The sequence below is a fragment of the Anser anser genome, assembly GCF_964211835.1.
Source record: "Anser anser genome assembly, chromosome: 17".
Taxonomy (NCBI): Eukaryota; Metazoa; Chordata; class Aves; order Anseriformes; family Anatidae; genus Anser; species Anser anser.
The window spans coordinates 4,391,398-4,414,196 of record NC_139738.1 but is presented as its reverse complement, the minus strand read 5'-3'; the positions used below and the strand labels follow the sequence as shown (position 1 = coordinate 4,414,196).

At 47.6% G+C, this 22,799-nt stretch overlaps 1 protein-coding gene across 5 annotated transcripts in view; it reads right to left on the bottom strand.

The window, feature by feature from the left end:
• Nucleotides 1-7,360: 7,360 nt before the first annotated feature.
• Nucleotides 7,361-22,799, bottom strand: part of SPSB1 (splA/ryanodine receptor domain and SOCS box containing 1) — a 39,352-nt gene continuing 23,913 nt past the window's right edge. For 3 of the 5 annotated variants that reach the window (XM_083802278.1, XM_083802282.1, XM_083802279.1), the window contains exons 2-3: nt 13,861-14,689; nt 7,361-9,483 (exon numbers count right to left, since the gene is read on the bottom strand). In XM_083802278.1, the coding sequence (XP_083658404.1) occupies nt 9,356-9,483; nt 13,861-14,554 (822 nt within the window). In that variant the 5' untranslated portion in view covers nt 14,555-14,689 and the 3' untranslated portion in view covers nt 7,361-9,355. Of the gene's footprint in view, nt 9,484-13,860; nt 14,690-16,115; nt 16,573-19,844; nt 20,175-22,799 lie in introns of those variants that run through there. The other 2 variants (XM_083802280.1, XM_083802281.1) reach the window with 2 other exon arrangements.

The window sequence follows — 22,799 nt, the reverse complement described above, 5'->3', positions numbered from 1 at the left end:
AAGGAGTTTGAGCGAGTCACCCTGTAATTCTACACAGCAGCTGGTGAACTTTAAAGACCAACTGCACTAAGGTGCGGGACCTCCCCCTTTTACAAAGAGCCACTGGCTCCTTGTTGAGGCATAAAGTTCATATTAATTTAAGTGAGCCGTTAGACCTCGTGCATAACTGCTTGGCTAGAGAAGTGTGATATTGCTCATACTACGCAGGGACAGCTCAGTCAATAAGGCAGCAGCTGCAGGACAGCACAGCGGTACCAGGCTGGGCACGGGCTGTCTTTGTGCAGCGTTGGCAGGGGTAAGAGCTGGGCTAAGGAGGACTGGCAGAAGTTCTGAGCAGTTTGAAGGTATTTTGGCTCAGGGGTCTACGAGGGGAGAAGCAACTCTGGGTTCTGTGATCCTGAAGTTGAAAACAAGAGCTAAGACCTTTTAATTTGCTTCACTAGCGTCTAATGTGGTTTTTTCTCATGCAGCCATTCTGGCACGAATGCAGAGCAGGGGGCATTTTTAGCAAAACTACCAATTAATGTTGGTAGCCTCATTTTTAAATGCAATCCAAGGAAATCCTCCGTTTTAATCCAATGCATGCAGTAAAGAGGGAAACAAAAAGCTTTAGGCTCAGGGCTTAAATCAAGACACAGCAAAAACATCACTCTATTCAGGTGCCAGGTTCTTGAAAAATCAGCCCCTTCAGGTGTATGGCACAGCCTGCAAGGGAAGATGGTTACAGAGCACACCTGGGGCACGTGCTTGGTTTCCAACTGTGACACAGAGCTCACGTGCTTGGAGTTATAAAATCCACCGATTAAACTAGTTAGTCATGAAACTAAACTACCCTGTAATATTGTTTACTCTGCGTAGAGGCAGAGACTGCGTTTTATAGTGCAAAGAAACAACTAGCACAAGAGCCCACGCATATTACAAAATACTCATCTGCTCCCTCTCTTTTTGCATGCCCCCTGCAGTCTTGAAGCATCTGCCACATGACCGAGAGGGCCACATTTGGTGGAGAACAGTTGAGTTTTGGCTACTGTTGCAGGACTCAATTTGCTGGACCATGGTCCTGGCCCAAGATGACCAAACTTGTCATAGTATGGAAACGCTGCTAATGAGATCAGAGTCTGAAGAGGCAAATTCCAAAGCACAGAGAGAAAAGGATGTTTTCTTTTCCGCTGGACAAAACACAACTTTTCTGGCAGGCACAAGTAGGACAGTCTGTCCACTTTGGCAATACCCTGCATGCCTGGACGTACACAAGTGTGTTTTTACATGCAACCCGCTTTGATTACACAATCTGCCTCCAAGAGAACTTGGCAAGGAAGATATCTGAGAGGCTTTAGAAACTCGGAGCAGTCTGCAGCATGCTGCATCTCTCACTCTATTTCTAGCACCGTGTGGAGCAGCTGCCCGCTGGGAAAACAACCAAAGAAAGCCACCATAACCGTTGATCAGGTACCCAGGCTGCCACTTCACAGATCCTACAAGGTCACAGGTTTAGTTCCAGTTGCCAGCTAACACCTACCAGCCCTCATCAAATAGCTGGGCTCATGAGCACTGAACCGGCCCTTAGGCCAAATATTTTCCCCTTCTTCATTTCCCCAAGGGTGAGCCTGAACCTTTGCCAAATGCATTTGGTAACAGGTTAACGTGTCATAGGCTTTTCCTGACCAGCCTCTTCTTGCCTCATTTTATTTTCTGAAGTTGGACCTGCTCTTTCAGTATTCACCTCCAGAAAGGACAATTTAACACTCATCTGGGGAGAGAGCATTTAATGCTGAAGCCTGATTCTCCTAGACTCAAGTTAAACTTTCTGGGGAATGTCCCATAGCTTGCCCAGGGATTCTCATGCTCATTTAGGTTGCAGGCATCCTATCTGTATGACCATAATATTACTTAATTTGCATTTATTCTGGGTAGAGAAGCATCCATGTCTTGTGCTTATTGAAATGCAATTGAGATCAGTGCTAGTGCCAGGCAACCTTAAAGAGCAAAACATTCTAGTTAAGGCCAGGGTCACAGTCTTGATTACAAGGTTTGAAACATATTTAGCAAACACAGGCATAAAAACAAGAAAAGGCAGACCTAGAGTGTGTGTTTCACGGGTCTCTTGCTCTGAATGTTAGGCATCCTCTAGGGCATTGCTTGCCTGTGGATCTGCACGCCCATCTCATGAAGTGTCCTAATTCCAGGATGCATCTGCTGAGAGTGGGTATCCAGAAATGTCTATCTCCCATTTAATCTCTAGATTTATTTGCTTGTTTTTCCTGACTATTTTTAACGCAAATAGAAGTGTCAGAGTGTGTATGAAGAGTCACCTTCTTTTCTTTCTGATAGAGGATCTTATCACACTGCACTTCACTTTGGAATAGATACTTGGCATTTGTGAGAACAGCTAAGAACAATTGAAAACCTATATTTATCTAAGAAGGATGCTTCATAAAGACTCAGAGTGCTCACCCTTCTAGCTTTTCTTTACTAAATCAATTAAAAACTTCATTTTTAGCATTCTCTAAATCTCATTTTCATTGCTGCAATTTCCTATTGTGCTGCACCATTTCATTCGTCTTCTCATTTAACAGCATTTCACAGAGCCCACGTCATGCATCAATATGTCTTCCTGTTTTAAGGGTTTACTGTGTCAGAGTATCGTTATCAAACACGACAGCTAATAACTTCTGAAATCCTGAAATTTGTGCACTGTCTACACCAGGTGAGAATGAAAAATGTCAAAATCTCAGCCGTAGCGATCAGATTTCCCCACTTGTCTGCAGGAGTCACTGTCTTCCCCTGGGTTTCTCTATAGCTCATTAAACAAAACAAAACAAAAAAGGGCCTCTATAGACAGAAAAAGGTTGACATGATTAACTAGCTCTGCTGCTAATGTGTGCAACCCACCCAGGTGTCTAGACAGTTTGAAAAATACAGGTCGTATTCAGGAGGAACAGCTGCTACTCCTCAAGTCCCCCCTGTGCTGGACCTCAAATTAAGTAGGTACAGACCCTATCGATATTAGGTGGTCCTCTTCCAAAGGAAACATCCAGCATGTGGCAGGAAATTAAGTTATTGATTCAGTAGTTGGCACTTTACCTTTCGGGTCAGTGAATCGCTTGCTCAGCCTGCAAGGAAGTCCTGAGCTCCCAAAGGCGCCTGCTCTGGGAAAAGTATGCGAGCAAGGTTTTTCAGAGCCTGATGTGGGAAACCCACAGTATTTTGTCATAAATGGAAAGGGGGGAAAAAAAAAAAAAAGCAACACCTGTGTCCTGGCCAGATGCCAGTTTAGGCAGGTGTTTCTTGACTGCCTGTGTGCCCTGCGAAGTAATAAGCTGGGGAGCGTGTTTTCTTATGCAGGGTTCGGACAGTGAAATTCGGCTAGGCCCCTCGAAATAATGGTTAATGGCTTTGTAAGAGGTTGTGAGAGGGGAAATGGACAGATGCCTGTAAGAATAGGTGTGCTGGAACCCCCCAGGACAACCTAGGAGGTTATCCAGAAGTAACATCTATTTCTTGGCCTGTGGCCCCGAAGTACCACGCACCACAAGGCTTCCCTGGGCCGTAAGGGAAGACGGCAGAGCAACCATACAAGATGTTAGAGGAAAGCACAGGGCTAAGTGCCTAAGAAGCCCCCGACTCCTAAAAGCTGCAAGTCTGAGCAAAGTGAGAAACTGCAGGTTAAATCCATTTAACAAGGCCTTAAGATACCGTCCTCGTGCCTGTGAGGGTCTGGAGGAACACGTGCGTGGTGCAGAAGCACAGAGAGCCAGGGACGTGTGCTCCTAAACCTGCAGGCACTTGGGACTGCTCCCAGCTGAGCCACTTGACACGAACAGCACGCTGCTGGAGCAGGTTGAACACCAGGGAAATGTGAGGCATCCCTCCCGGGCTGGTGCATCCTTCACTTGACTCACATCTGTCACAGCCCTGAAAAAAACACAGAGGGCTTTGCCCTGCTTCGCCGCGTTTGGGAATTGTTGTCCATTTTACTCATAGTGGAAAAAAACAGTTTATAGCTCAGCTAAGTTACAGCCAGTGAAAAAGGCCTCCCAAGCCGTGCAGCGTGGCTGGTTAGCGTTGGGTTATTTAGGATGCTGAAATTCAGAGGGCTGTTTGTGTGGCCATCGCTGCTTTTTTAGGAGCCTGCAAACCACCTTAACTTCTGTACGCTGCGGCAACATGTGAGCAGAGGAATGCGGCTGCTCCGTGCTAGTCCCAGAAAAGGTCCCAGATGAGGCCAGCAGATTGGGCAGCAGACGTGCAACACCGAGCCTTTGAATAAAACCCGCAGGCTTGCATCTCCCCTGCGCTACGTGCGTGTGTGACCGGGGCGAAGGGCAGGAAACCGGCACGGAGATGCCACAGGAACAGAATGCACAAGGGCAGCTTGGACGCCCGGTGGGAAGAGCATTGCTAAGCAGTAAGCAAGTTGTAAAACACAAGTCAGACAAAACATCTGGCAGCTGCTTCAAATAGTTCTCTGTCTGAAGGGCAGACAAGCCTGCAACAGTCTCAAATCAAAACATGTGCAAGGACAGGATCAATGCTCCAATGTGCTTTGTGCAAGCGCTGAATGAATTTTGCTCCCTTCAGCACTGCTTTGTATGCCAAGAAAGGCTGTGCTTTGGGTTAGGTTTTTAATTTTAATAAACTTTGCTAAATAAATCACTACGTATTTCCCTCTCCAGTCAAACGCAACTTAGTCTTTGGCACGAGATCAACAGCATTAGCTCTGCATAGGAAGCATATGGGCGAGGAGGGGGGAGCACGCTAGCAAATGTTTTTCATGATTGTCTTAACTTAATCAGGCAAGAAAGCACAACTGCCAAAGTAGGTTCTTGAAAGTATAACACAAATCCTTCTAGTCTGCACATCTCAGGCACAGGGAACGGGATGACAGCCTTGAAAAATATGGGGTAAGAATGGGACAGGTACAGACCGATGGCTGCATCCAGTTGGGGAGGTTGCTTGTGCGGAGAGAAATCATTTCATCAGCAACGTGCCAGTGCTGCAGACAAAGGCGAGAATCAACAACTGTCCTCCCCCTCCGCAGGTTTTTCTGTCTCGTTGACGTTGTCATAGCTTTGGTCAAGACCCACAGCAGGAACGCCGGCACCAACGTGCTGCACGAGGGCATAACCTGCACCCAAGACGGGCTTTCCTTTTGGAAGGTATTTCGACAAGACTGCTAAAGGAATGACAGACTTCCTAATCAGCTGCTAAAGGCATCCAGTGAAAGCTTCCCCTCTTCACACTTTCCTTTCGACTCAGAGCACTTTTACCAAAGCCTCAAATCTCAGGAAAACCCAAAAGCTATGCCCACGGAGCATCAGGACACCAGGTTCTCTGCAGGTTTGTCGCAGCACTTCCGTCTCACCAGCAAGGCAACAGCAAACTACAAAGGCCAGGAGCCTCCTGTAAAATGGGGCAGAGCAGTCCCACGTGCACGAACGTGCTGCGCCAGCAACAGCAGGAAGATGAGAGATGCCGGCCAGCCTAAGAGCGTTGGCTTTCAAGGCGGCCGTGGTACGAGCAGGGCTTGTAATTTTCAGCGCTGCTCGGAAAAAGGAGCCGGTCTGCCTGCCACATGCCTGTGCCTGAAAGCAGGCAAGAGCAGGGGAAGCAGCCACTGATTCATTAGGCCTTGCTAATCTGTGATATCATTTGTTGATTCCACCAGCTCCGATCCCCATCCCATGACTTCCTCTGCCGTCGCCATGGCGCCGTACATAAACACGGCGAACTCCCAGCCCCGAGCAGGTCATTTATTTCAAATATTCCATGCAGCTGGAACACAAGCCTGTTTGGGTGTCTGGAGCGGAGCATGAACTAATTTCTCAGTCTTCTGCACCCGCCCCACCTTGTGGGCCCTCCCCAGCCCGCTGTGCTCCCAGCACCCCTCCAGCCCCACTCCCAGCAAGGCAGGGGCAGCCTTCCCCCGAAGCTGGCAAGAAATAAGTTTCACTCCCAGCCCCGAAACCTGCTGCAGCAGAACACAGCCGTGCTGATACCTAAACACACCGACTGCTCAGCTTCAGATGTACAGAGTCGTCTTCTACATGTGGGAAAACAAACAGGATGAAGGCTTCCAAAACTCAAAAAAAATCTTTGCTGTGATTGGAGAGAGAAAGAAAGCACTTGCCTTTTCTTTTTTTTTTTTAAAGAAAAAAGTTCTCCTCACCCAGTACCCTTATAAGGTAGTTCATAAGCATACCTCTGAGCTTCGGTTGAGCCTCACATTTTGTAGTGTTTATGTGAACTGATGAAGTGATTTGCTTTTCACGCACAAGGCAGTAGCTGCAGGAAAGACAGAAGCATGTGGACAGGAGGCAGAAGTAAAGCCTCTGTCATAACTGGCAAAAGCACCCGGTCGCTTTGGGGAACCTTAACCCACCTGCTGATAGCATTTGAGAGCACCGCTGTGTAACACAGGTGGGAAGCAGAGGAGACTGAAGGCACTACACCAGCAAGCAAGAAAGTCTGTACTCCACAAAAGACAATCGACATCTCTTGTGCAAACAGAGCTCTCAGAAGCGGACCAGGAGGTAGGGAGTGACTGAAAACCCACATTCAGTGACTTCAGCTAAATCAAGCTGGTGATGGAGTTGTTCAGAACACATGGAAATCAGATATTTTTCCAAGCACATGTGATACAGAAATGATTTCCACCACTCAGCTTGGCCTGCTACAGCCCCTTCTGTGCTTAGTGCACTGTGCTATGGCCAGGGGTTCCTTTAGCCCCTACCATTTTATTTTGCTTTCTTTAGCTCCTACCATTTTATTTTGCTTTCTTCTGTCTGTCACCTCTCTGCCTAAGAAGGACAGAAAGTCAGGTGTCAACATGAAGTGGTAGGTTGGAGCCTTGTTTTCACAAGATGCTTTTCTGGAAGAACAAGAGGTTGTCTGCTGTAATCTAGGAGATGCTTGCAAACCTCCCCAACATATCCTCCCCAACATATCAAGTTTCAAAAGATAGGTAAAGCCCTGGTCTATTGAATCTACTTGGAGAAAAAATAGTATAGTGTAATGAGTTGTGTAGAACAAGTTGTATGAGTTGTAAGTCAAGGCAGCTTTAGCTTCCTCCTTTGACTTCACAGATTTAATTCAGCTCTACCAGCAATAGCTATCTTTAGGTATGAATGGCAGATGTACAAAATCACAGGTTCCAACAGCCCACCCATAGCTGCAGCTCGCCCTCCACCTACACACAGCTTTTAGGTGCCAGCTTTAAATTTTTATTCTTCAAAGCGAGGGCCCAACAGCCCTTGCTTTACCTACTTGGGTTGAGTTCCTGGAAGTACGCTCAGCCCTCACGCAGAAGCTAGATATGGAAAATTCTGATCATCTCATGCAAATAAAACTCAGCATCAAGCAATATTTAATAAAGTTTATTAGGTTACCAAGTATTATCTACAGCCATAAAATAGGAAGTGAGAGTTTTAAAACTGTACAAAATGTACTGGGGAAGTGAGAAGAGATGGAGACAAGGGAGCATGAAGAGCGTTAGAAGTGAGGAGAACACAGGCTTCCCTGGAGTTAAGGAAGACACTGGTTCAAGTCGAAGGCAACCAAGTAGGGCTCCATACACACTATTTTTTGTGCAATTTGTGTCCCACCCTGTAACAGAAACTAGTACAAACCTCTATGTTAAAAAATCATACAATATTAGATTAAAAAAGAAAGGGGCACATCATACCCCACCCAGTCTTGGCACCAATTCTGTGCTTTAAAAAATATACTATGTAAGTAGTTTATTTTTAAAAAGGTACCCTACAGCAGCTGTTTAGAACATGTTCTTATACATACACCACAAATATATATATTAACATTTTCAACAACTAAACTCATTTGTACCTACACAGAACTGAAGGAATAACTCAAGAGCAAAAAAAAACCAACCACACAAACATTTTTTCAAGACAAAGAAATGTGCAAAATAACCCCAGAAAGGCAGCATAGTAACCTGTGGAGAGGTCAAGAGAGCAGCTCCTGCTAGTAAAGGAGTGTCATCCTCTTTACTTGGCTACTGAGGCAAGAATCTATTTGGGATGTGCTGATTTTGCCTGAATTGCTTGTCCTGTTTATTGCAGTTCTCCCCTGCCAACCCCCCAGCTCTGGAGAGGTTTATTTTCTTGCTGTGCTTGAAGATCAACCCCGTTGGGCTCCGGTAAAGTCTCTCAAGTTACATTCTGCAGCAACCACCTTCTGGATTTCTGGTCTGCTTATGGCACTTCCGCAGCTACACCGCCACCACCTTCCCTGGGACAGCTTCCCACCCTCAAGCAACAGACAGAACTATCCAGCTGCATAGCTAAACGGAGATTATGCTGACGGTCTATGGCAGAGCAAAGCCTGGTTTGGGTGACTAAGCAGCTTATTCAAGAAGAGAATTCCCTGCAAGAGCCCTTAGAGAATTACCGTGTTTCTCTAAAACCTTAACGTGGAACAGGCTATACAGAAAGCAGACTTAAGATGGCAGGACCTACAGCTGAGTAACAAGTCTGAGGACATCCAGTCTGTCTCACCAGGGACCTGATTGCAGAAGTTTGTCCCTTCCCTGTCCCTAAATCAGCAAGAAACCCTTCAGTCCCAGACTAAAACCTACAGTTTTAAGTCAAGAGGAAGAGGGCAGATGAAGACATGGGGTGACTGTTCAACTAACTGAGTCACACCCACTAAGAGGAGGCAGGACAGAATGGAACAGGAGAACTGAGCGTGATGGTGATAAACAAGAAAGCAAGGTTTACTGTCTGTGAAACATTGTAAGGAGTCCTAGCAGAGAGACAGATATCAGCAACATAACCACCTCCTCCAATTTAAGTGTCCTGGTGGAAGGGTTCTTGGTTTTGGTGTTTCAGGGTTTGGGTTTTTTTGGTTTTCAAAACTCAGCAATGAATTCCTCTTGGTATTCCAGACTCTTCCCAACTCTGCTGGCCACCCCATGCCTTTCCATTCTTAGCACCTGGTCTTAAGATGACCACTCCTAGTGCCTTCCCTTCCCCTAAACTATGTTCTTCCCTTCAGCTGGTACAGGAGGGCTCACTCCCAGGCTCTACAACCCAAAGGATGCAGGACAGCCTTTTGTCAGGAGAAGCAGGGAGGAACAGAGCTTCTAAGTGTTCCTTTTTTTTTTTTCTTGAAGTGTGCAGGGGAAGTGACTTCCAAAGAACAAAAACACTCGGTTCTGAAACAAGGACTACTTGAGAGCTTGCCAGTAAGGGCACATGGAGGCTGTATCAGTGACAGAAGTACTTTGGCCAAGGAGTTCCAACAGTAGCGACGACACAAGGGTGGCAAACCCATCTCCCAGTGGGTCAGCTCCAGATATTTTGCCTTGGTTCCAACTCTCAATCCCGGAACATGAAGGTCATTGGTAGAGCAGGTAGCTCTTGAGGGAGGCTGGCAGTGGCAGCGTGGGGATCTCATTCAGTCTTTCCTTGCCCAGAGCAAGCCTCACAGCTCGCCGACACAAGTCCATCAGAGGCAGTGGTTCAGCTGGAAAGAGAGAGACCCAAGACGTTAAACATCCCAAGCCACAAGCTACACATTCATCTTGTTTGTTCTAGAAATCCCCCAGAAAAAAGATTGAGCAAGAAAAGTGGATGCCTGGCTTGTTCACAAAACCCAAACCATTCAGCATCCACAAGTCAGCAGCTTCAGCTCAAACACACGGGCAGGGCACGACATTTCTGTGGAAGTTACTTAAGTTAATCAGTTGCGTGTGAAGGAAGAGAGAAACTAAAATCCCTAAAAGATGTTTCTTCTCTGCAACAACATTCAAGTAAGAACACGACTTCTAGCTTGTGCCTCTCACTGCACTATCCAAAAACCTTTGGAAGAGATTTATTGAAGTAAGAGACAGCAGCAGACAGTTCGGTAGCATCATATGGTATGGGCACCCAGAAAGTACTCTGATTTGTTTTTATCCACTAGAAACAGAACTGTCACCCCTTTCATTTCTGCTGCTACTTCTCATGAAAAAAGCAAAGCCATCTGTCAAAGCTTCGTGTCACTACTCGTATTGTGACATTTCCCATCAGAGGATTTCTTCCTACATTACAAACCTGGGAAAAATAAGCATCTTCTGCTACTATTTTTGCACCTTGTACTTACAAACACCGAACAAGATAATACTAGTTTTTTCAGGCAAGGCATATGGGGACCTTTGATGCTGAACAGTCATTGACAGCATACAGGGGACTGAGGTCAAAGCCAGAGCGAACACATCACAGCTGCACAGAAGGAACACAGATTAGTTTCTCACGGCTCCTGTTGCTGAGTCTGTCCAAGCTCACCTGCACAAGCCCAAGGGGTTCCTCTGCCCCAAAGAGACAGCTAAAACAAAGGCATCCCAAATTCAGTAGGTAACCGGACATCCTTCTAATAATCTGGATGCTCAGCACACACCGTTAGAAAGCTTTCTTTAGAGACATCTCAGGCTGAACACAGACACCTAAAAACAACCCCAAAAATAGAAGAGCTTGGCTGAGAAGCTGCAGTTTTCAGGAACTCTGACAGATGCCAACAGCTCTAGCTTCCACTGCTACAAGCCAAATTAATCTGATTGTTCATACAGCTGTTTTAAACAGCTGAGAGACTGGGAAAGCTTAATTTCTAAGCACAATCATGTTACTGTATTTCTTACCAGAAGCCTCTCCATCAATAGGTGGACACAAATCCCTTCCTTCCAAGTTCAAAGGTAACAGCTAACATTGAAAAGCTCAGACAGAGGAGATCAGTCATCTCTGCTCAGGCCACTCCTGATTCTACTTTGGAAAAAGTAATAGTCCACGTAAAAAACGTCTCTAATGAAAAGCAGAGAAAGCAGTTTATCTGTTTTTTGGCAAAAAGGCTGGGAAGGAGAGTTTGTTAGCTGAAGATACTTGGTAACAGTCAGAAATTGCATTCTAATTGGTCTGTCTCCTCCTTAAGTTAGTAGCCAGAGCTGAACTAATGCCTTATTTCCCCCCCCAGTCAATCCCTGCTAAGCATCCCAAGCTATTACCTGCTGCAGGGGAATGTTTTCTAGCACCAGAACTTCGGAGAACCGCTTCGAGCATCGTTACTGAGACATCACACCTCTAAGTACACCTCTTCCGCGAGGAGAGATGGGTGGAGAACAACCAGACAGCTGTCAGGGCAGTGCTGTTCCTACCATCTGTCACCATGTCCTGTGCCAGAAAGCAGCCCCCGGGTTGCTCAGCCCCCCAGCACTGCCCGTCTTGCTGCTCATGACCTACTTCAGGATCCACGCCGCCTCTCCTGCAGGGACAGGTCTCTGTACAGCAGGACTGCACGTCTTGGCTCTGGCTGCGACACGACTGGAGAAACCTATTACTGGCAGCACTCCTCTGGCACTTCCCAACGTAGCTTAAACAAAAATTTGTACCCTCTCTGGGGTACAAGCGTGCTGTATTCCAAGTCTGCCCCAACTCCTCTTGCTCCATATGGAAGTAGCTTGGGCAGAGGCCTTGTCTAGCCAGAGGACGAGGGGCCTGGGCTTCCAAAGCCTCTAGCATTAACATAATATATTCTGATTTAATGGCCTTAAAAGCAGAGAGGATCTTCTTCCCACAGAGCAGAACTTTGTCCTCAGCTATTCTGCCCTGATAACCCCCTCTTACTAAAGATAGACCAGAAGAGAAAGCACACACATCTGACCTCCTTCCATTCACAAGCACTACAATCACTGGACACAGTGCTGCTATTGAATGCTCAGAAGGGGTTAGAGCCAGACACCTTCTTTCTGTCCGTGCCAAAATAGCGTCCTGTCATTCCTGGCCTCGTGCCCATGATTCACTCCTATGCTGAGAGCACACTACAACCAAATCCAATACAGGAGGTGGCTGTTTCCCTGCTAAGAGCAGTTCTGTGCAGACAGCCCCACAGACTCGCTGGCTCTGAAGGGAGCTGCAAGCTTTGGCCTTGACCCTTCCAAAAACCTGGTTGCTGGAGCCGCTGCCATTCTATAAGCTGCTGTGGCAGGATAAGCTCGGTTCCTCTCTGTTGGTGAGAAAAGGCTTTGCCAAAAGCTCTCACTTCAAAAGATTTCGATTCTCCGGGGTTATTCAGCCTTTCCTGCTCTGAGCTCATCTGCTAAAAAGCTGATGGGAAGAAGGCTGACTATAGGAAAAACCAGAATAGTTACAGGAATACACCTATGCTGAGTGCTGAGATCGTGCCTCAACAGCCACTGAAATGCTCGCCAGCTGCAAAGCAAATAGTGGCGCTACTGTCTGAGTAACACACCGCTTGAGGGACAGTCCCCAGTTTATTTTTTCTGAGCTAAGCCTTCCCTTGGAAAAGATCAATTATGTTGTGGCTCATGGTAGAAATAGGTTATGAGGCAACAGTCTCAGTGGATAGATCAGCTGCTTTGCAAAGAATTTAGTCACGCTCCATGACAGAATAAGCTGAACGCCCAGACCATCCAATCAGCCTCGTTTCTAAACCAGTTTAAAGAATCAAGAGCTGAAGAATCCAGTAACTGTTTCTCAATAAGAGGCAGCAAGCAGTTGTTCTGAGGACTTTCACCTGGGTCCAGCGTGTCTCAGGCTTTATTAATACACTGGGAAGTCCCTGCAGTATGCAGGTGTTTGCTTCCAAAGTCAAGCAGGACTTCTCTAACCTAAAAGAAGCTTCCTCGGAAGTGTCATTGGTTGCCTATGAACCCAGTGAATAAGAGAGGAGTTTACCAGAGGTGCTTAAGCAGCAGGAGATGCTATCTGGACCTTTCTCTCTGCTCTGAGCAGCACGCCTTGCTTTCTGCCCACACTAACACAAGACACATCAGGTCTGCAAGCATTCGTATAGGCACCTGTCTTGCCAAATTGAGGCATATTTCTCAAAGCACTTGTGGATTTTACACCCATCCCCTCACAAGGCTCTCCTGGTTGTTCTGACAGCTCAGTTTTCAGGTGCCAGCGCTGCTTTCCATACCCCACGTCACCAGTGCCAGGGGTTTGACACGGCTGGCCCAGCGTCATAACAAACATGTTCTAAGCACAAATAAAAGTCTAGTATGCTACAGGCTTTGGGCAGACACCGTTCTGGAATGCAGGGGAAACACTACCCTTTTCATATCAATATTGCCAAATTTATTTCAGTAACAACATAAATCCAGATATTAATCCACTTCCTTCACCTCTCTCCTCCACCCTACCCAGAGGACTGAGTCACAGTCTGGCCCAGTGGGAACCTCTGACTACGAGAGATAAGACTTTAGCACATTTGGACAGCCAAATTTATTACTAAGCTTAGCTAGGGATTGAGGTCCCTATTAGTAAAAGGCCTGGCATGCAAGTTGTGCTGGCTGCAATATCCAGCCCCACACTGAAAATCAGCACAGCCTGCCCTGAAAGAAACAAAGCAAGCTACTTTCTTCGCAGATGGGACATTCCCCTTTCCTCAGACAGGGACAGCTCTTCCCACTCCTTCCTGCAGGGGATTTTAACGAGTCCCTTCATCGGGCACTGCAGGAAGGTGATTGTCCCTCAGGGACCGTTCCCTGCAGAAGGCACCAGGATTACACTGCAAAGAACAACTGGCCAAAAAGGCCATTCCTGCTGAGACCTTGGTAGCAGTATAGGAAGGCTTGTCACTGCTCCAGACAAACTGGCACCTCCTTCTCCCGCTGTACCTCCCCAAACTTCACTTGCTCCCTGCAGCACCTTATTAACAACATGTTACCCAGCCAGACGAGCTGTTTTAATTGCCACTAAGGATTCAGAGATTTCTCTAAATCCCACTGCTGCCATGAAATCCTCACCTCTGCAGGAAAGTGAAAACCCTCCAGGATGGTGTACTAAGCCCGCACGTAAGCGGCACACAGATTTTTATTTGTGCTGCTAAAACAAATAGAGCTATACTCACGGTCGAGTCCATTCAAGTAGCGCATCCGAATTTCACAGTGTCCCCACACTGCGCTCACCACGGGGTACAGCTTTTTCCCTTTGAGTCCCCGAAAGGCAACACCCATGTACTGCCCATCCACAATGAAGCTCAGCGTCCCATCGTCCATGTCCAGAACCACCAGGAAGGAATCCGGCACAATGAAAGTTTCATCTGGTTCTAGGAAGGCAGGGTAGGTTTTACTTGGCTGGTTCTTGCCGTTGTGGTACAATCTGTTGCGCCCGAGGTCCCATCCCCACGACTCATGGTTGTTTCCTACGAGCGTGGTGTACCCTACAGAGTGCAGAGGGGCGTCTGCTGTTGCCACCCCTACCACGGCATGCGTGCCTCGCTGCCGCATCGCCCACGTGATCTGCCACACGTGCAGTCCTCGCGTGTATCCCACTTTGCCTCTGATAGCGTCTGTGCTCTGAGCCACCGGATGCCGGTGAAATATCAGTTTGTCATCCTCCTTCACGAATACATTCAGCGAGCGATCGTCGTTGTTCCATGAATGCAGTAGCTGGACTTCGTACGACACCGGAGGCATGTCCAGTAGCAAGTCCAGACGTGTGGGTTTGCTGTAGTCAAGTCCCTGGAGCTCCTGTTTCAAAGGCCTGTATACCGGGTCCCTCATATCCACAGTCTTTATCCCACCTGTGACCTTCTGACCCATCGTGCGTTCGGGTTTTGCCTACTTGTAGGCTCCCAAAGCAAGCTCATCAATTTGCCCGGCTGCTTCTGCTGTCATTCAGCCCTGCAGGAAATGTTGCTTGGAGACCTTGTCGAGATGTACACTAGTCAGTATTGCCTAATGGATGGAAAGAAAAACAAGAGACAAGTTAAACATTACCACATACAGCCTTGTATGCAACATTTACAGAGCAGTTTCAATCCATTTATCTTGACAATTCATCCTTCCTTTCCACCAGCACGGGGAATGCATGCCACCTATGCAGCGTACCCTGCATAGCAGAGAGAGCATATAGAACAGACAGGTACCGAGTCTGTCCTCTTCAGAGAGGCACTCAAATTCCTCCTCTTGTCTAAAGAAGGTGTGGGTTCAGCCACCAGAGCTCATCTCTTTACAACGTACCATTCCTTATTCCTGCACTACTAAACCCTGAGAGCTGGCCTGTGGTCAGACTGACTCCAGCTGTCCTTTGCCTTAAATCAGGGACAACATGCAAGTCAGGCTGGATAAATTGAGAAAAGAGTTTCTTTTACACAGAAGACTCAGTACACAGTAATAATGCCCGATATTTCAGTGCTCCAGGACTACCTTTGCCCGGCCTACCAGCTCTATGTGGTGCCACAAGACCAGGCTGAGCAGGACACCCACCCAGAGAAGGCCCAGGCTGATCACCGGTGTTCGTTACTCCACCTCCTTCCACCCACCTTGGGGTTCTCCAGCCAAGGCCATCTGTACAGCTATCCGCAGAGGAGCCAGCCAAAACACACAAGGCATTTTTAATACCCAGAGAGAGTCCACACAGCTTCAGTGAATTTTAAAACACACCAAGATTAGCAGGTTTGGGCCCTGTAGCAGCCTGCTACAGCTGACCGGTAGCAAAGGCTTGGTTTGTACAGAGAGCTGCTGTGCAAAGCCCTAATCTGAGCTATCCCTACAGGAAAGGGCGGCACTGCTGAATTAACTTCTCCCTCTGCTGCTATAGAGGGATGCAAAGCATTCATAAGTACAGCTTCCATTCCAGGGAAAGGAAAGCAGGCTGCATTTCGGGAGGGCTACATTCGTGCTCCATTTCAGGGAGGGGATCACAGGCTGGCAAGCAGAGCAGGCACTGCAAACAAGCCCGGTACCTGCAATATTTTTCCAGGGTCCAAAACAGCTTATTCACAAACATGCTAGGTGAACACTCGGTGTTCTCCTAGCTGGTACTTGAGTGCTTCCTCCACAGGGCTCCCAGAGCAGACCTAAGATGAGGAAGCCTGAACTGCAGCCTTTTTTTGGCAGACGGCTGTAGGAGTTCTTGGAGAACCCCCTTCAAGGCAACCATTCCCTGGAGTAAAGGCCGCATACCACAGAGACACGCACACCCAGGGATTGCCTGGTGGCATTGCCCAGCCATAAATAGTTTGCTTCCCTCAACATTTCAACAGTTCCAAGAGAGAAATAGAAACAGCACTGAGCGCAAGCCATCTCCCCCCAGCAGCGATCAAGCAAGGTAGGAACCAGGCAGTAAGATGAAAGCTGCTCCATCTGGAGCCTTACAGACCTTCCCTGATCAGCTGGCAAGGCAGCCAGCAGCCATCGACACCGGTTTCAGGACATAGCTCAGCCCCTCTCCAGCTCTGGAAAGTACCTTGAAGGCCTGACTGTGCAAGCCCAGAACAGCAGATAAAGCGGCTGGGTCCAGCCTCAGGAGGCACCCGTTGGCACTACGGGCTGCAGGGGATCGCTGCCGTCAGGAGAGCAGCTACACCTCCCAGATGGCTCGGCTCAAGTGAGCAGCTTCAGCTGGGGCAGCTCCTCTTCTCCAGGAGGAAAAAAATTCCCAGCTTCAGATGCAGAGTCCAGGGGGAGGAGTGAGATCCTTCTCCGTTTAGCAGTTCTCCTTCCAAATTTCAGAGAACCCTCTAAAAAGCTGAAGCCAGCTTGCCTGAAGGGACGAGCTCGCTGTGCGCGCCTCTCCTCCAGCTCCGCATCCACCGAAGTGGCTCTGCTCTCGCTCAGCAACACAAACAGCCCTCTGTGAGGCAGCTGCCAAACTGGGGGCAGCTATTAGGAGAATTAAAAGTGGGAGGGGAGTGAACTGGCTTTCTAAGAAAAAAAGTGTTATTTTAACATTTCCTGAAGTGAGGCAATCAGTCGGGGCTCCTGCCAGCTACAGTCACAACACTTACTCACAAGCAGGACCTCATCTGGCGTAGAAAATGAGCATGAATCAGGTCTGGTTTAAAAATAAGGTTACTGGACATTAGCAGCAAGGCTTCAGCTAGAAGGTGACAGGGAAGGTTTGCGTATGCCCTGGGTTACGGATCAATTCACCAGCTTCCCTACAACTTATTCCTACTCCATGGTATGCCATGGGAACACTCAGCTGAAATCTGGTAGTTCTTAAGACATGACTCCTTTTCTTGCCCCTTCTTTTTATTTGTTAAGTGCAGAAGGGAAAAATCCTTGACATTCTTTAAGAGTCACATCCCAGTGCACATTACTAAGCAGCAGGATGGCTATTTCCTAACCATTTAGGGACCTCGGACGTATGGCACGGAAGGACAGAAGGCTCATTAAACAAATACCATTTAAATGAGATTCAATCACGTTACAAGCTGACAAGATGACTGAAAAGTGTATATGTTAAGCACATACCATCCACAGCATCAAAACAAGTCCTCTGTTATTGAAGCCAGCTAGTCAACAGCTGAGAAGCAGCAAGAAGCCACACAACAACTTGAGCAATGGCACAGTGACTGGGTGCCAGCACACCCCGGCACAATACCTGTGTTATTTATTTCTGCCCCAAAGCTCAGAGTGCCACCACCACCTAGCACAGGCACTTGGGACCAAGTGCCTCGGTGGCAGAGGCTCTCCCAGCCTCCGAAGGCAAAGCCTCTCTCACCCTGGGAGCCTGCAGCATCAAACCAAGGGACCCCAAGAGCAAGCTCCTACAGGCACAAGCCGGGCTGCTGGTGTGAAAGCACCCGCATTGTCACAACATCACAAGTCATGCAAACTCACCCAGGGAGCTGCCTGGCAGTACTTAAACTCAGCACACGTACCCCATGGAGTTATTTGAGGATTTAACAGCAGTTTTTCCCAGTGGTCCCCACTCTCCCATCTTCAAACCCTCATGCCTGAGGTACAAAACGGAGGGCTTCAGCGCTCACAAAGCCGACACCAGCTCTGTTAAGATGAGATTTCTCAAGTTGCTCCGGCAGGAGCCTTCCCCTTCCTGGGAGATGCACATTAATGCTGGCCGGAAGGTAGGATTTTAAGAAGCCTCAGTGCAAGCCACTTGCTCAGGCTGGGAGCAGGACCATCAGGCTGCTGAGGCTGAGCTGTGTTGCTCTGCAAAAAAGCACCAGATGAGCTACCTGGCATTCCCAAGGCTTATGGCACATGGACAAGGGCTGTCAACGAGGCACTGGCTACAGCCCACTTGGAAGCCTCCAGGCGAGTTCAGCTGTTGGAACATTGATTAGGATAAAGGAACAAAACATTGGCAGGAGGGAGAGAGGCAGATTTCCTGAGAGCTGTACAGTACATGTGAGAACACTGCATAGGAAGCAACAACCAAAACAAAGCAGCCTGCCAGACTGCAGGAGTACCGATGCCGACTGTTCTCAAGTGCAATGCTTGAGAGAAGTAGGAACACAACTCTGCGCTCCCTATTAGCGAAACAACGCCTCGTTCGTTATAACTTTCCCTCCTGCCAACGTCAGCTTTTATCTAGAGGCTTTTTCTTCTCCCTCTCTTCACCAGAAAGGGAATCACCCCAGTTCAAGACAGGAACTTCTGAAACACATTTGGTAGGACACTGTCTCACTGCCTGCTCCACAAGGAAAGCAGCCTTTCCTCAACACAAGCACCAGTTGCCACTCGCCTTACTTGTGACTCTTTCCCCAGGCAGACTAATACCATAAGATGAAGGACTATAGCCAGAATAAACAGAAATAAAGGGGGAAAAGATCGCAACAAAAGGGTCAATTAGACTGAGAGCAGGTCAGACACTGAGCGCCATATACCAAGATTCAAGCACAACATGGCTCATTATTAGGGCAAGGCAGTGATTTCAGCTCAGAGCTGGCTCCACTGTCCCTTGCCTGGTCTAAAACTGCGGAGTAGCACCTCGCCCTACAATCAGAAGGTACAATTATGCCCCTTTTAAAAAAGCTTTGCCATGCACAAGACAATACAGGCGCTTTCCCTTCAGCAGGACAGGGCAAGAAGCTTACTCTCCTAAACGAACAAATTAATGCTCTGGATAGCTTTATGAGATGCAGACAGCCATAAATGAAAGGATATGCTAGGGAGCCAGCTACTCCAAAACCTTTGAGAAGTTAGAGGATTAAGTACAAGTGGTAGAAGTGCTTTTACCTATTGCATCAACAGTTCAGGCTTGCTGGAATACTGCTTTACTTTATCAACATAATGCTCCATTTTGCTCCCATGCTATTTTCTGTTTTTATTGGTAATCTTCTAGACTTAAAAGCTTCAGAACAAAGTTATAAGCGTGTCTCAGAGCAAAACGCTCACTGCCATTTTCAGGGAGTTAGACCTCTCCTTGGTTTAACTGTTCAGAGCAAGGAGATCTGCCATACTAGAAAGAAATGCCAGCTTTCAAAACTACTGCCTGATGGAAATAGATCAAGGTAGGAGATAGCAAAGACATTTCAATGGATGGTGTCAAAGTTCCAGCTGCTAACTGGAAAACAGCTTTTTTTTTCCTTTTTAAACAAGGCTTTGCAAAGAAAAGAATGCGTACAGCAGTCAGAGCAGAGTTGGTCTCCAACTTCTATTTAGGAAAATCATTTGCCTACCACAGGCCTCTCCCGAAGCAGTCACTATAATTTAGTTCACCACCATGCTGTGTACAACTGAGCAGGACCATCCTGTGCCCGTGGCGCCTCCAGCTCGTAGCCAGCCTGTCAGAACACAACCAAGAACCCAAGCAGGCCGATGCCACGCAGACAGCAGCCTCGACTACCCCCAGCAGGATATTTTGTTTCCTGGTGTGAATCAAGTAACTAGAATTTGGTTTCAGTCACTTCCCTCCTGTCACCCAGAACCTGGGGAACACCTTGCATGCATTAGGCTAAGCAGTGCCTTGGCACACACAGATCGGTTTAAAAAGTCACCCAAATCTAAAACGCTGTCTATCGTTCCAAGACAATTCGCCTCATTCTTATCCATGCCAGCATTCAAACCCATTCACCTCATCCGAGCACACAAATGCAATCCCAGCTATCAATGCAGCGCATGCAAGCCAAGGAACACTCACCCAAGAAGCCCTCATTGTTTCATCTGAAGCCAAAGAGCTGTTCCCATGCAAGTTTTTTCACACAGCGGGAGGTTGTGTCAGGTAGCTCCGTCTCAAAGTGACCCAGGAATTTTAACAGGCTCTGTACAGATTTTCAGCTCCATTTGGAAGCAGCTTGTACAGCAGTGAGAGCCCTCAAAGTCGCAATTATGCCTCCACACAAGGCAAAGCATTTGTAGCAGCCATGCAGAAAGTCACTGCTGGTTCCATTAACATTCCCCCGAGCCAGCTCCTGAGCTGCCAGAGCGCTGCCAAAGCCTCTGCGCAGCACGGATGGCTCAGCCCAAAATGCAAAGGGCATCGAGTTCTAGGAGCAGCCTATCCAAAACAATGAAAAGCAAAGAACACTTACTGGAAAATGCATGCACCTGTGAGGCACTCAGCCACCGAAAACAGATGTTTTCATTAGGTCAAGTACTGGCAAGTCATTCTCCTTCAGTTACAAGCTTTACCAGAAGGAAGGACCAGAAGCACTTCAGTCAGTCACAGAAAGTTGTGTGAATCTGACTGCAAAAATCACTTAGATCCTCACAGGTCTTCCCTTGCTCTGCAGCTCAACAGCTCCAGAACACCTGTCTGGGACATCAGTTACACCATTACATGGAAGCCCTGAAACTCCTTGATCTCCCATCCAGTCTTACTTCAAGCCTATTTCTTCTAGTTTACTGTGGCTTATGTTTCCCCCCATATTTGTAAGACTACTTCTATAGGTAAGAGTCCAAGCCTTCAAACACACACAGTGTACTCTGCAGACAGTGAATCAAAGCCCTACCCTACAGATTTCCCATCTGGAAAACCTCAGGGTAACGACAGAAAATATTCTACACACTTACTTGCTTACTCCTTTGGAAAGCTGAACTAAAGGACACAGCTCTAGTAAATGAGACCACAGAAAGAGCACACGTACTTTTGCTCAGGTTTCCATGATTTTAACAGAAGAACATTAAGTAAACTTGGTAAAATTCTTAGGCTGAATGTTCATCCTACAAGCTAGTAGATAAAGCAGCTAAACTGACAGGAGCTGCACTACTGCTGCTTTTATTAGTTGGCTGGCAGCAGCTTACCTGGAGAACGTGCAAGGTGGTTCCAGGTATCTGACATGCTAGTTTTGTACACAACCCCCGAAGGCCCTTCACACAGAGCTACCCCCTTTCTTTGACGTGAACTCTAGAATCTGCTTCAACACCACAGTTTCTCCTCAGTTTTAAGAGCAGATCCCTTGACCACATAGGCCTTCTGTAAAACCAAGCGAAAAAGCAAAGAATGAACATTGATGCCACAAAGCCCTCCTAAAAGCACAGGGAAGAAAGGAACTTGCAAGCCTCAAGTGTAAACAGCATCCAAGCCTTAGTCCCAGAGAATCAGGACCCCCTGTTTTATTTAGCCTTAATTCTTAGCATCAAGATTGTGGTGCTTCACTTGCAGTGTGCATTTCTGCCTCCTGCAGAAGGTGATCACAGCAAGGCTGTGACATCCCCTCATCCAGCCCTGGTGCAACCATTTCACCAGCACTCTAGCTTTAACACCCTTCCCACCCCATTAAATACTGAACAAAGCCTTGCAGGGGGAGTAAGCTTACCTACTCTGAAGTTCCCAAGCGCTGCATTAGCACAGAACAAGCAGCTACGAAGCAGATGACAGGAACGATCACACCAAATGTGGCTGGAGCTGGTTTCGGAGTGTTGCAATTGTGCAATTGTTCTTAGATCAGGGCTGGGCAGGCAACATTTATTAGCTAGCATTGGTTTTGGCAGCACTGGCGAGCCTCCTTGCTATCTCACTCTACATGCAGAAGGCTGCCGCAGTGCCACGGGGGCAGCTTCCCCAGCCCCACCTAGCGAGGAGCAGCAGCAGCTTGGCTCAGCAGGTTTAGCTGCTGGCAGGGCTGCGTGGCCTCCGCAGAAAGTGAAACTGCAGTCACTGAGATCATCAGAGGTAGGGCAAGAACGTTTCAGATGGCACGTGTCCCAGCAACGAGCAGAAAGGAACATCCTTGAGCAGAATGAGGCCCCTGACATGAACTGCATAAGCACATCAGGGATGGGGAGAACAAGAAGTTTAGCGTTTGGCAGTGACCTCCCCAGGCCACAAAGCTAACGAACCACCTTGCTAAGCCAACAGCCTCGTTCTCCTAAGCAGCACGTTTCATGGTCTTAGATACCAAGAGCTTTGCTCTCCTGGACGTTAGGCAGCTGGCATAAGCACGTCCACCCTGAGACAACCCAGGAGAGGCTTCTGAGGAAACCAAGAGCTTGCCACTGTACGATACTGCTGGGATTTGTAGCCACTGAACCAGCTTGTCCATATGAATACAATACTCTAACGAACCTCTCCTTGGGATAAGAAGGCTTCTGCAGAATTTTCTAGCTATTTTTGCAGTGTTGAAAGGCAGTGCGATGAGGACAGTATGCCTTCTTACACCCTGAATGGAGGGGCTGGTTCTCCAGCACAACACTGAAGTTACTCAGAAGTCAGCACATCCGAGTAAGCTAAATCTGGAACAACCCATCCTCAAGTAAGCCACTGACTAGAAACCGACATGAACAAGTCTCCTCTGTCCCCCTACCTAGCCTGCTCCCGCTAAGTGCAGTGCTGCATATCCTAGCAGAAAGGACTTCTGAGCAGCAGGAGAGGTAGCTCTGCAAAGTATTTGCAATAATGGAAGGAACTCGGGCAGAAAGAGTCCTGCAGCTCTTGCCAGAGACTTTCTGCTATTGAATACTGGTTACTTGGTTACAAATGGCAATTTTGGTTACACAAAAACTAAGATTTTCTTGAAATGAAAGAGTGAACTCAAGCAGATTTCCCTTGCAAAGGAAGTTCAGGGGATATGTCAGAAAGGTCGTTAGATTCTTTGCAGCTCTGTTTAAGGTAGTTCCCAGAGAATGCACAAATGCCAACTAATGCAAGTTAAAG